General features: G+C 37.6%; 1 protein-coding gene across 5 annotated transcripts; it reads right to left on the reverse strand.

Moving 5' to 3' along the window:
• Window positions 1-5,497: 5,497 nt before the first annotated feature.
• On the reverse strand, window positions 5,498-14,120 carry LOC308701803 (uncharacterized protein). Of its 5 annotated transcripts, XM_081384244.1 has the most exons (9): window positions 13,934-14,120; window positions 12,949-13,416; window positions 11,872-12,036; window positions 10,726-11,178; window positions 9,803-9,847; window positions 7,877-7,918; window positions 6,910-6,970; window positions 6,579-6,622; window positions 5,498-6,323 (listed from the first exon to the last, which is right to left on the reverse strand). In XM_081384244.1, the coding sequence occupies exons 3-9, from the start codon at window positions 11,966-11,968 to the stop codon at window positions 6,235-6,237; spliced, it is 831 nt and encodes a 276-aa protein (XP_081240370.1). In that variant the 5' UTR covers window positions 11,969-12,036; window positions 12,949-13,416; window positions 13,934-14,120; the 3' UTR covers window positions 5,498-6,234. The 5 variants fall into 5 exon arrangements, with proteins under 5 accessions (XP_081240370.1, XP_081240372.1, XP_081240369.1 ...); XM_081384246.1 differs by lacking the exon at window positions 6,910-6,970 and having other exon boundaries at window positions 6,241-6,323; XM_081384243.1 differs by lacking the exon at window positions 5,498-6,323 and having other exon boundaries at window positions 6,425-6,622.
• Window positions 14,121-14,628: the final 508 nt, after the last annotated feature.

Consider the following 14,628-nt stretch of genomic DNA (forward strand, 5'->3'; position numbering starts at 1 on the left):
AGGCTGCCTATGGATCGCTATTTGATTGAGTGTATTATACTGTAGGATATAACTGTTGTGTAATTTTATATTACTGCACAGATGCATTATAGTATGTAACAGAAAAATACACTGTTTTTTTGTTATGATTATTCTTTATTGTATATTATTACAGATGACTTGATTCTCTTTTCTGCTGGAGCTTTTCAAGTGAACTTAACCTCACAGTCCAGTGTTTTTTAAAAACAGCCTTATGGCTTGTTTGACAAATATGCATTTGGTGTATTTTCAGTAGTATTGTTGTAAAAGACAAGAAATAAAGTATTTCCAAAGATGAGCATTTTATGTTTTTTTCTTTTTCATACATTATTATTGAAAAATAAGATTTGATATTTTTATGGTTGATAAAAGTCAATAGCTGGAGAAAAAAAACATCACACGTATTTATATGTGGAATTTTGTTTAATTTAACATCACACTGCATTATTAATTCATTACTTTAATGCATGTCTTTTTACTTATTTTCAAACCAACCTGGCTTGTAATTAAACAAGATCGATCTAGTATAATAAGTAATGTGTATCTAAGGTGTGTTAAGGCATGTTACAGTTTTACTCGATTGCTGAAACACTAACCCTAACCCTAAAACCCTAAAAAAAAGCACACCTTTTTCCCCAAACTATAAACACTATTCCCCAGTTTTGACACATGAGTAAGATTTCTTGAACTTTCACTGCAAAACTTTACACACATATCCCTTCATTTATCATTGCCGTACACAATGTTGTAATTTAGAAAGCACTAGCATTCAGCACAGCTTCAGCTCAATTAGCACACAATCACCCAGGAGGAAACACAAAGAGTCAAAACTGGTCACACAGCAATCGAGAACCTTCAATATATCGATGAAAGGGATAAGATGAGAGGGGGAGGAGAAGGGGGAGGGCAAAAAGACAAGCAGTCTCAGATGAGATTTGTGCCTTTTTAGTTGACCATGTTCTTGTCCATGGTAGGCTATGACTACGGAGGCTGGGCGACGAGTACAGCCAAACTTGAGAGTCACTTCACCGTCGCTTCCATTACAGTTTTTCTCAATTGTTTACACACAAATACTGGTACTTGAGACACAATGAGCACAACATGTAACACATTCACGAACCCCCTGAACCAATTCTGCTAAACTACAAGGACAATTCCTGCTTTACACTCAAATTGCAGTTCTAAAACCATTTTCAAAACACTACACACAATTCTCTGCTTTTGGCACAATTTTCATACAGAAAATCTCTTGTTTTCACAAGGAACACACTGCCATTCAAATATGCACACTGACTCTTCATATGGGCAAACACCCGTCACACAGTTTTACAATTAACAATCAGAGCTTTAGCATAAAAGAGCAACAGGTCAGCTCTTCAATGGGGCAATGGATGCCAACATTTTTTACTGTAAATGTACACAGGCAATTCTTCTGTTGTTTTGTATGTAGACAACTCTATGTACAACTTTTTACAGTTTTTTACGATTGTTTACACACTAAAATGAACATTTCCACACAATTTGCAAAATTCTACTCCAAGGAGCAAAACACCTCCACAGATTTGCACAACATTACACACAATGTCTGCTTCACCCTTTTTGCAAAACATTACACACAGTGATTTGTAAAACTCTACACACATTTTCACACCTTAGACACAGTTAAGGATTGTGAGGTTACTTCCTTGTCATTAAAAAGCCCCGGATTGCCAATGACAACACTAATGAACGAATTGGATAAACACAACCACCAGGTGTGGAAGCACACATGTTCTAATTTGAAAACGCAACATTCAGGTGTGCTATAAAAGGCAGCAGGTGAGTTCACCTGTCTTCAACAAAAATGGAAGGAGCTAGAAGAAAAAGAAGAAGAGTGAGAATGAGAGGGGGAGCTCAAAGAGGAGATGAAGGAGGTAGAGGAAGAGGAGAAGGAGGTAGAGGAAGAGGCCCAGGTAGAGGAAGAGGAGAAGAAGGAGATAGAGGAAGAGGAGAAGAAGGATATAGAGGAAGAGGCCTAGGTAGAGGAAGAGGAGAAGGAGGTAGAGGAAGAGGCCCAGGTAGAGGAAGAGGAGAAGAAGGAGATAGAGGAAGAGGAGAAGAAGGAGATAGATGAAGAGGCCTAGGTAGAGGAAGAGGAGAAGGAGGTAGAGGAAGAGGCCTATAGAGGAAGAGGTAGGGAAGGACTTCTGCCAGTGAAGACATAGCCTGTGATGTGGATGAAATCTTATGGCCTGATCCAGCCAGATGGAGAGATGATGAATAGTTACAGTATTCTTGTTGCTTTTACAGTAGTTTTTCTTCAGAGTCAAAGTGTATGTACTTCATGCAATAATTTGTATTTGTCTACAGATTTGATTTGTTTCACTGATTTCATTGTTGGTTGATTACTGTAACTGATTATGGTAAGAAATACTGTGTAAGTATTGAAATGAATGCTTGAAATATTCAGTCTGCAGCATCAGTGTTGTGCAGTGCTTTGTATAGTTTATAGCCTATTTGTGTACATTCACCCTATATCTCAAACTAATCATGAAGAATGTTGTGGGTATGTCACTATTTTTTTTTTTTTTTGTCATCTAAATTATCCCTTACATAACAATGTCTGGCCAAAAATCTAGCACATGCTATTTCCTAAAATTAGTTTTTTTACAAATGTGTTTTATATTTATCACAGCTGTGTGTAACTGGCTGCAATAGTGTCTGATCATTGAGGACTGTGTTGGTTAAATGAAAACTAATAGCATTTTCACAAATATGTGTATATGTTTTGACTGAAGTGTGTATGTTTTGACTGAAGTGTGTCATTTTGCAAACAATCTAGGAATTATGCAAATTGAGTGTGGTGTTTGGATAATTGTGATTCTGTTTTGAAAAAAAGAACCCGGTTTTCAAAATTGCGTGTAAACAATTGAAAAAAACTGTAATTGGTTGGGATGTACACTGTGTACATTGTTTTTGTGGGAACAATAAAATGTATTTGTTACCGTGTATTTGTGTGTTCTGAGTATAAAAACAATATTCTCAGATATTTTACAACACATTTATGTATGTACTGTCTGTAGTAAGTGTAACACTGAACAAGAAAATACCTAAGTCATTATGATGAATGGAGAAGAAGTGTTTTCCATTCATCATAGTGTTTTACATTGAGCACATCAGTGTTCAACTGGTTCTTATAAATGTCTATTCATATGATGGTTTGTGTGTGTCATTTGAAAACAAAATACCATTTTGAGAAGAAATAACATTGTTTTGAATGTAAAATTTCATTTTGCAGGAGAATTGAGGGGTTTTGCCCATTGTGTGTGTGTTTTTTGATTTGTGTGTAGAGTTCTGAGAATATGAGGCATGCTTTCAGAAAATGTGTGTAAACAATCAAGAAAAACTGTATCAGAAACTTCAGGGAGGAAAAAAGGTACAGTAGGGGTCAGACTGCTCTCTACTGTAACTTTTGAGTGCTGTACTCTGTGCTGTGACTACACATACTGTACATGTATGGTGGCTGTTGCACTATACTACTTTAATGAAAAGAAATGCATCAAATTGCCTCACATACAGATATATGCTTCCATTTTATAAAAAGGATGCATTATAGTTACAGTAATCAGTGCTTCTAATTTTGTAGGACACGATGGAATGGAAGAAGTCTGCCTGCACATTTCATTTCATGCGTCCCAGGGGATTTTACCCCCAATGACTGGCTAGGACCAAAGATGGGATGCTGGAGCAGAATCATCTTTATTGGTGTTATTTGGTGTATTGTTTTGTATTAAGGAATGAAAAAAAAAATGCAAATGTAGGCTATAGCCTACATTTGTTGTATCTTTTGTTGTGTTCATCATGTGAAAACGTTTTTGAAGGAGAGAACCACAACCAACATCGCTTGCGTATTACCGCATTAGTTTTTGTAGTATTGGTTTGCATGTATCTCACCAGTGTGTATTGTAGTGTGTGTTTGTTTTTGAGATTCTACATGGCTCCTAAAAAAATTACAGTTCCCGGTAGAGACCGTCATTGAACTTGTTACAAAGGTACAAATCAGCGTCCATACTTGAAGTTCTTCCAGTTTCCAAAGTGTTTTAGGGTTATAAAAATGTAGCTTCACTATATATCAACGTTCTCCTACAGTCGAAATACATTATAGTGTATATAGTGATAGTAATGATAAAAATAAAAAAAAAATCGCGAGGATCTCAGGTCATTAAGTATATTTAACTGATATTGTAGTTGTAGGACAACCATCAGGGCCATCTCCAATGTACGCTATTTATAAACTACAATTCCCACAAGAGACGCGCCATAGAACTTCTTACAAAGTGTACAAATCAGCCACCATACTTGTAGTTCTTCTGGTTTCCCGACCAGGGTTATAAAAATGTGTCTTTACTATTATATATATCAAGAAACATACATTATACAGCCAAAACATACATTATGCTGCATTTAGATGATCAGGGTGAAACAAAATCGCCAGGATTTAACATCTGTGGTTTTAGCTGGTATAGGCTGTAGCCTACAGTAGAAATGAATTCGAGTTTGTCGGCGGGAGTTTAGTCCTTCAAAGAGCGACCTTTAATTTTTTTTTTATTATTATTTAATTATGGCCTCCACGTGTTTGTTTTGCCCCCTGATGAATGTAATAAACTGCTGTGTATAAATATGTCAGCATTAGGAGACAAAATGTGCGATATACTGTCCACATCAAGACCTTCACAATAAATCAATATTTGTCTTTTAACTAGTGACAAAAACTGTTCTATTCTAGAAGCTAAAATCATGGTGATCCATGTATCTTTATAATTAAATCAGTGTGTGTGTGTGTGTGTGTGTGTGTGTGTGTGAGAGAGAGAGAGAGAGAGAGAGAGAGAGAGAGAGAGAGAGAGAGATCACGTGTGTGAGAGAGATCAAAGTGTGACAGATGGAACTGGTACTTCAGTCAACAAGCGGCTCCGCACAGTTCTATGCTTTATCTTTTGAAATATATAAAACCATTTATTTTATTTGGATTAATTGTGCATGTTTTTTTCATCAGATTTACCAATTGTTATAATTTGTTTGTGCTGGTCAATTATGAACAATAGATAAAACTGAACTGCAAGCAAAAACTTGGGGCCGAGGGGTCACTGTTTCAAATATTTGAGGGGCTCCTCCCCAAACAAATGTAACCTCACTCCAATTTTTTTATAAAACTTGAAGGCCCTGATTAAATTATATATAGGCTACATTTTCATTTAAAAAGAATCCACTTGTAAAGTTAAACAAATTCCACATATAAATATACTCAATGAAGGTTGTTTCTTTTGTCTCAACCACATCATCATATTGTTTTGAATTTGATGTATGGAAAAGTAAAAACAAAAATTATCATCTTTTGCAAGTGTTATCATAGTGTATTTGTGGTCTTTCACAAAAATATAAGTGAAAATACACCAAATGCTTATTTATTGCTTTATTACTCACAAGAGGCTTAAAGGGTGATCAAACAAATTTATTGACAAGGTGCATGACAAGTAGAAACTATATAGTCTTCGGCAATTGGACCACATCGAGACATCGTTCTTTTAAAGGTGTACTGTAGAGAAATGCATGATATGAAGAGGGATATCCCCTACATGGAGCCGATACTGGTGGTGGTGAAGGGGTGAGTAGCAATGCTGAGATCTGGATGAATGTGGAGCTCTTCTCCTGATGAGCACAGCGGAGGGACCTATGACACGATTGGCTCAAGAGGGTTGAGAAGAAAATACATTTGGTTTAAGACGTAAAACGCCCAGTCAGCTGATGAGTTTGGAGTAGAAGAGAGTGAGAGAGAATGTAAAAGATATAAAGTAATGAGTGAGTATAAAGAAGGTCAGTCTTATTTGTTGAACTTCATATTTAAGCTTCATGTCAAACAAGCCATAAGGCTGTATTTCTTAACAGTGCACAGTGAGGTTAAGTGAACTTTGAAAAGCACAGACAACAGAACATGAAATCAAGTTACGCGTCAACTGTAATAAAATAAAAGTGCAATGTATAATCATGAAATATGAAAACATGCTTTTGAATAACATCTGAAGAAGAAAATTCAGTTGGATTAAGTACATTTCTAGTACAGCCCTCTCGAGATTAAACTCCAGGTCACATTCTTGGAGATTTTCACCTTTTCATTACTACAGAAAGATGAGATACGACTTCAAATGCAAAACAGAAACAATTGAATAAATACGCTGAAACCTAAATGGAGTTCAAAACATACATTTTATTTATTTTCATTATTTCGGAGAGAATCCTTTGGCTGCCAGGACTGGGCCCACTGCTCACCACTAAAAACAGAAGGGAATTTTTAGGGAATAACAGTTTAATTTTCCATCTATGAAGGACCACCACCTTCATGCATGCATTAATGGTGGTGGTCCTTCATAGATGGAAAATGAAACTGTTATAGTTCTGTAATGATGTGTGCTTTACACTTGTTATAATGCTTGTTTAATCTGAAACAGAACGGATTAATAGAAAAAGTATTGTAGCCAACCCCCCTATCTCTAATTCATAAAGCAGAAGAACAGAGGAATACTTACCATACTGGACAGGGCTCCCAGTCAACCAACATTTCTGCTTTGCCCTATCAAGAAAAATAAATAAATAATTCCATTCTTAGCATAAGGCTATTATGTCTGGTTATAGGCACTGAGTTTCATTGATACAATGGGTCATTATTTTCAGTAGACACTCCTTTCTAAACTGTAATTCAAAAAAGACTAAACACATAAAAAGCATCTACCTAACAATTATGGTATGTATACTGTAATATGTATTTGCCAACTCACAAGGAAGTTTCTAAATCCTATATTGCACTCTGCATACTGCCTACACTCTGCAGTTCCTTTATGACTGTCTAACCTTTCTCACATTTTTTCTCTTACTACACTCCTGATGGGGAAAGCCTCTAGGCGATTGTGGTAGGAGCAATCTGTGAACAAAAACACGTTTCAAATACTTATTACATAGTTAGTTTAGGAACAAAATAAACACAACTATGAAGACTTACAACTATGAATCACTTTGTGATTTTCTAGGCTGATATGGCTAGGAACTATACTCTCATTCCTGCGTAATAATCAAGAAACTTTGCTGCCGTACCATGAGTCCAGCAGACGTAATGATATGACGCAGCGCCTGAAAATAGTCCCCAGCTCGGTAGACTAGGGTCGACCATTTTCAGGCGCTGCTACATATCATTACATTATTTTGACTGTACAACTATGGGGGAGTTGTAAAATGAGCCTATTTCCAAAAAAAGTGGAGTATCCCTTTAAGTAGGGACCAGACTTGCAAGGATGACAACAAGTGATGTTTATCACTAATCAAAACATGTACCATGGAACCAAATCACTAATTTCCAATGTGGTATGCTTGCTTGAATAACCATACTACTGCTAAGCCACAGCTCACAACTGAGAATACTCCACTGCTGCTGCTTCTACTACTACAATGCATTTTGGTCAAATTAGACTAATTAAGCCTGTTGGATTTTATAGGTTGTCAATTGTACTAATCTCACTATTACTATTATGTACTACTATTATTATTATTATTATTACTATTCTATATCTATTATGAATAATCATGGTTATGTGTGCTACGCTGGACTAGCTGGACTGGTCAAGACATTTACATATTGTTGCCCTGTTGCGGGTCGCTAAGTCGCTTTGGATAAAAGCTTTTGCTAAATGATTAAATAAATAAATAAAATTTTGACTAATTGTCTGTTTTAAGTAGTTAAAAAAAAGCAATGGAACTATAGCAAATAAACCGGGGTAAAAGTTGCAATGTATAGCAAAGTATCAATCATTGCATTTACATGCAATGCACTTACTCTTTTGTGACCTTTTCCTTTCAGGCATATGCCTTGGTCCCCCTGTGAGAAAAAACAAGAAACAAAAAACAAAAAAACACATTTACATTAATTAGACAAAATGCACTTTGTAATGTCTTTTCAACATAAATATGTGTCCCTGACTCCCTGGTGTGTCTAGAGACCCCTGAAATATGGAAAAAGACCATCCTCTATTTCAGTTAATGTGTCTGCAAACACGCTGTTTATATTTGGCTCCACATTTTACATGACATGCAGGCTGAGGCTCATTAGAATAGTAATCATAGTAGGCTTATAGAATACTCCATCTAAAACGACTCGTTTCAGACAGGGTCTGCATAAAGGACCAGTTCAAGATAAATAAGGATTTTTTTTAAGGATAATGCAAAGCTACTCTAGTGGAGTATCAGAACAAAAATATAGAACTGGAAATTAGCATAATAGGTCCCCTTTAAATTCTATTTACGTAATTCATTTATTTACTTAAAGGGTTAGTTCACCCAAATATGAAAATTCTGTCAGTAATTACTCACCCTCATGTTGTTCTTCCAACCCCGTAAGACCTTCGTTCATCTTCGGATCACAAATTAAGATATTTTTGATTAAACCTGAGAGCTGGATCACATTTCCATAGGCTACTAAGGGATTGAAACTTGCTGGCCCAGAAAATGTATTAAAGAGATTGTTAATATAGTCCAAGTGACTCCAGTGGCTCAATCTTAAAGGAGTCATAACCTGTAATTTTCACTTTTCCACGAGAATCAATGTATGTTATGATTGCCTAACGATTATACACTGGCCGGGAAGCCGATATTTAAAAGTGAAGCGTTTGTTTACCCCAGGATTCGTCAACCAGCAAGCGTGCACGCGCACTCAAATACGAGATTTTAATTTCAGCCCCGACTTGACGTCATGACGGGGCAGGATATACCATATATGGACACCGCAGAGCTATGCCGCGGGAAGCCTGCCCTGCCCCTTACCCCCTCATATTCAATTCAGTCGTGAAAGATGCAGAAACGTAGTGCACACGTGAGTTGCTCTGTTGTTGACTGCCAGAATCAACATGTAAATGTGTTTTCTCTACCAAGAACGGACCTAGCTATCAGGGACCAGTGGATTAAATTCATTTTTAATGACGCGGTTCCTACAACCCTTCCCACTGGCTTAACGTTTGGTGTCTGTGCTAACTAAACATTTTACGCCGGAATCCTTCACAAATTTGGGGCAATATCAGGCGAAGTTGGCATCGAAGCTTGGGAAAAAGGGGCCATTTTCAACAATCAGAGACTTGCCTGCAATTGAAACGGTAAAGGCCCGTTCACACCAAGCACGATAACTATAAAGATAACGATAAAAATAACTATATATGTGTCCACACCAGCGACCGATAACGGACTTTTTATTCTAAGCACGCGCGCGCCCGGATGATCCAGATCCATTTTAAATGCGCGAGACCTTTAAATTAGAATGGATTCTGATTGGCTGTCAGTGTTTTATCGTTCGACAGCTGGAAAAAAATCGTTCTGAAAGTGATCCCTATGATATCGTTCCTCATATCTTTATCGTTATAGTTGTGGTGTGAACTCTGTTATTCTTTAATATGGAGAACGATTTTTAGAATTATATCTTTATCGTTATCTTTATAGTTATCGTCCTTGGTGTGAACGGGCCTTAAGACTGTGTTTTTATTGCTTTACTGTGTGTAACAAACAGCAGCTAACTGCTAATGTGGCTATTGTATGCTAGCGGGAGTATTAGCTTCGAGGTAAACATGAATGTTGGAACAACATGAGGGAGAGTAATTACTGACAGAATTTTCATTTTTGGGTGAACTAACCCTTTAAGAGAATCTGCTTGACTAATGAGCTATGGTAACAGTTATCAGAACCACCAATAATTACCCAACAAACATTATTTACATACCTGACTTTTTCTTTTTGCGACTTGCAACTGTGCCCCTGGCTGACCCTGTGAAGACAGCAATGGGTTTGGAGAAAGAAAATTACTCATATACCAAATAAATCTTTAACTTATTATTTAAAATACTGAAAGACCACAACGTCGCACAAGTGTGGCAGTACATGTATTAATAGGTGTAAAGTACATGTAGTCTTATTGCGATTGAATTAAGGTTGCTCCATTTACTTCACGTGTTTCACTTTCTCGCTTATGTCCATCCTGTTTGTGATAATCCTAATTTGTTTCAACAAGAGCTGATCCTTCGCTGACTTGATCAAGGAACGCAAGGGGTGGGAAAATGGTGGTGTGGTTGTGAGCATGAAATGTGCTCATCAAATTTCATAGCAATCTGATAAATTGAGATATGTTGCCTTCAAGTTTAGTGTGCATGGGACACTGACATTCCCAATTATTTTGAATATTCAAATTATCCTAATATCTTTAATCTTTAATTTTGGCCAAGTAATTTCAGCATTCGATTAGTAGCATTTTTTTTTACTTTTAGATTTATAATAGACTCACAAAATTCCTTCCAAAAGCCCTAGTACAGAATCGGATAGACCATCTAATTATGTAATATCAGATCAACTTTTCTAGCAGATTATCCATGGAAAATGAGAACCTTGTGAGTTTTAATTTATCAACCAGCAAAAAAGTTATAGCATGGTGTGTTTGAGTTCATTTCCCCTACTTGACATCATGCATCCTGCATTGTGACTATTTCACATGCACACATTGCAATGTCGATGCTGAAAAGAGCCCTAACCTGCATCAAGCTCTATGGGGGAAATAAACTGGAAGTCAAGTAAATTCAAGGTAACCCATTGGTCAAACACTTTAGGCCTTTAGAAATATAAACTGTAACTCTTTAAATTTGTTCTAATTACCTTGCCCCTCCATGGGGCTCGTCTGCTCCACCTGCCCCTCCACAGGGCTCGTCTGCTCCACCTGCCCCTCCACAGGGCTCGTCTGCTCCACCTGCCCCTCCACGGGGCTCGCCTGCTCCACTTGCCCCTCCACGGGGCTCGCCTGCTCCACTTGCCCCTCCACGGGGCTCGCCTGATCCACCTGCCCCTCCACGGGGCTCGCCTGATCCACCTGCCCCTCCACGGGGCTCGCCTGCTCCACCTGCCCCTCCACGGGGCTCACCTGCTCCACCTGCCCCTCCACGGGGCTCGCCTGATCCACCTGCCCTTCCACGGGGCTCACCTGCTCCACCTGCCCCTCCACGGGGCTCGCCTGCTCACCTTCTTCCGGTTGCTTGTTCTCCAATGGGTCACAGGGTGTGAGATGCAGCGTAATCAGCTGATCATCATTGCCACTGGAATCCTGGGTCCAACCTGTGCAAGTTAAACAAGTGTTGTGTTTTGCTTATTTAAAACATAGAGGTTAACCATAAGCTTGATCTGTACCTGTTTTAAGTTTTAATCTGTTTGAATCATATAGGCCTAGTCCAAATTTTGCCCAACCAGATTTGAAGGCACTTTTGATTGCAGGAGAACTATTGAGTGTCAACTGGATGTATTAGATATCTGCAATATATTTGATTGATTTCCAATGACTATAACCAATACAATATATCTTTAAGTCGGGAAAATAAAACCCAAACTGCTCATAATATCTATTCAAAAAATGACAAGTATAATGTTTGTTTACAGTCTGGGTTATGCCTCAAAGTTAGTAGCAGTGTAAGTTTTTGGTGTATCCAGCCAACATTTGATTGTTTTCTTTTTCTTTGTGTTATTTCTGGTAATGCTCTACATTTTAGCGCCGTCCTTGATATTGTTTTATTGAATATATATATATATATATATATATATATATATATATATATATATATTATCATTTAATTCATTGACCCAGTAACCAAAACGTGTCTTTGCGAATTTCATGTGTTCAATTAGTATGTCCAGATTTTTGTGATTTACAAAAAATTAAGCTCAATGTTAAATCTCCTTTAAGATAATAAAATCTTTTGCGCTCTCAACACAAGTTGTGAACTGTGACTTTAAGATACAGTGCATGCATCTCACCTTCACAAAGGTATTCATAAAATGAACCTATCTTCTGAAGGTAGTCCTGGGCATAGGCGGAGAGGGTGCAGCGAGGGGTTAATATTTCACACTTCATTTCTTTTTTTTGGTCTCCTTTCCAAGAAGCAGAACTGGCTTGTATCCAATGGCATGGAGTTTCTCAAGCTGCAATGACAACATTGTGTATTTTTGCTGTTTAATGAAATAGAAAAACAACATAAAAAAATAACTAAGAATATTAATTATTAAGAAAATATAACATTATTAATGACAGCATCCAGGTTACTGCCATTCAGGATTTTTAACCTAATAGTGAGTTTTGCTTTTGTAAAACCAAGTATGTGCATACAGGAAGGCTCATACAGTAGAAGCAAAAAAACAAATATATATAGAAAATAAGGTTAAAATATAACTTTTTGTAATATTAGGAGCTTGGGTTTTGCACCTACGTTGATAAGATTATGTAGCCATTGTGCAACTGGACAATGACAATCTAAAGATTTATTTTAAAAAGGCAGAACCTTAGTGATAACATGACCAAATGGGTGAATGCTGCACATATTTACAGTTGACACGTGCACATTGTTGTTTTGAGTAGTACAGTATGAATGCAGTTCATTTGTTATTTCTCATCCACTCGATAAGAAAGTTTGATTATTATATTGCAATTCTGTCACAATACATGCCTGTATTTGTTATGAACTCAAGAATTCCTGAGTATCAATTATATTTGCTGTGTGTTCAAATTTTGCTCTGGTAGATCATTTAGGTCTGTGATGTGTTATGGTGAAGATGTGATTACTTAAGGGTATTAGCCTACCACTAAAATAAAAACTAAAAATCACAATTACATCTACCTTCAAATTTGATAGTTAAATTGTACTTTTAAATTAGTTCTGATGACACAGGGAGGACAAAGTATCATTAGAAAAAAATAATTTAACTTTATCTATATTGGCAAAAAATACTGTCTTTCTGACCTTGCGCTGGCATGCTCACTTAATAACAAATGGTACCACTGAATGTACTTCCTAGATGATCTGGAAAGTTTAATGTCATGTATGAAATTGTACGTACCAGGATATTGGCTTCATCCTTGATGGATGCAATGTTGTGGTTTTTCTTACGACCAACCACCCATTTATCTTGCTTCTCATCAAACCTCTGAAGCTTCTTCTTGAGGCGCTGCTTCAGAGGTTGCTCCTTTTTACAGTGTGAACAGATCTTTTGTGCACAAAATAAAATGCCCTGACAAAAAGGGCAGTTCTTTTTTGTAGACCCCCCCGGCATTATAACAGTCAGATACAGACAGACAGACAGACAAAGATGGATAAGAGACAAGTAGACAAAGACAGACAGAGAGAAAAGAACGAGCAATAGATAAAGACTGTGAGATAGATGGAGAGAGAAATATAGATATTGAGAACAGAGAGAATGTGAGATATAGAAAATAAAGAAGAGATAGAGGTTGGCTCTTAAAAGTGCCTTTGGGTTTTGAAATCAGGTGTGGCTATAGGTTCGGACAGGTGATGTGTTTGACAGGATCTGCATGGAGAACAACAGAAAATGTTGATTATGTAGTGTTTATGTACCCTATTAATGACCCTAATAGTGAGTGATTCCCATTTTCTTATAAATACTTAAAATAAATAAATACAGATTCACGTTGCTCCTATTTCCTGTGCGCGTAATTTTTTTTTTAAAGGCGCGCGCGCGTAACATTCGACATCCCAGATTAAAAGGCAGCGTTATGTGCAGTATAAGTTTAGACCAAGTGATAATATTGTTATTACTGACACATTACAGTGACACTGTGGGTGAACCACGATGATCGAGAGAAAATTACATATTTTAGATAACTAACGTTAGAGTTAGCATGTTGAAGTTGGCTATCCATTTAGCAAGCCTAATTTCACAGGATTTTTTTCTGATAATGAGCAAACCTTGGACGGGCTTTAATTCGTTGCCCTAACGTGTAAATCATGTGAATCTAATATGGCAAATGCATCAATTATTTATAGCAAAACGTGATCGTTACGTACGAATGAGCCTAGCAACTTACCTGGAAAGTGGTTTGAGCGCAATGAGAAATCACTGAAGAAATCACCCAATTCGCCTTATTCACCATAGACAGTATATAAACTGGACACAGCGACCCCATAGGTTTCAACGGAGAGAAGTTGAAGCACATAAGGAGCAGTCATTTCCTGATTGCCAAGCGTACTGCGCAGACTCAAACTGAGCTTGACGACGGGGATGTGACGTGAGCAGCCTGCCTGACAGTTGTAAGTTTTCTAGCAGCTGTGCCAAACGAAATCGGAACCATTCCCTTCCGAATCTTGCAGAGACGGAGAGTGTGAGAAGGAGCTGTCCATGAGCTAGGAGCAGGAGCAACGTCATGACTCTCTATGGGCTTCTCCTTTGACTTTATCGGACTTTATGCCTCCGCGTCCCCCAAATTGCCCGCGAGCTTCTCTTCCTGTCTCTACGGTAATTTCCAGAGAGTCGCATGGTTTTGACGCAATCGTTAGCCTACTTTTACAAAAACTGCTTCCACGGGGGCATAACGTAAGATACAAGGTAATGGAGCCTTTTATACATTGTCGTGTTTCTTTAGAAATAAATAATGGACAAATGGAGTCTTTAAACGCCTCAGATGTAAAGTTATTCGCTGTCAAAGTGACGCCAAAATGAATGGAAGTCAATGGGATGCTAACAGCAGGTGAAGGCTTGTTAGCCAATGGCGGCTCCCGGGGG

The sequence above is a fragment of the Scardinius erythrophthalmus genome (genome assembly GCF_964197995.2).
Source record: "Scardinius erythrophthalmus genome assembly, chromosome: 14".
In the NCBI taxonomy this organism is placed as follows: Eukaryota; Metazoa; Chordata; class Actinopteri; order Cypriniformes; family Leuciscidae; genus Scardinius; species Scardinius erythrophthalmus.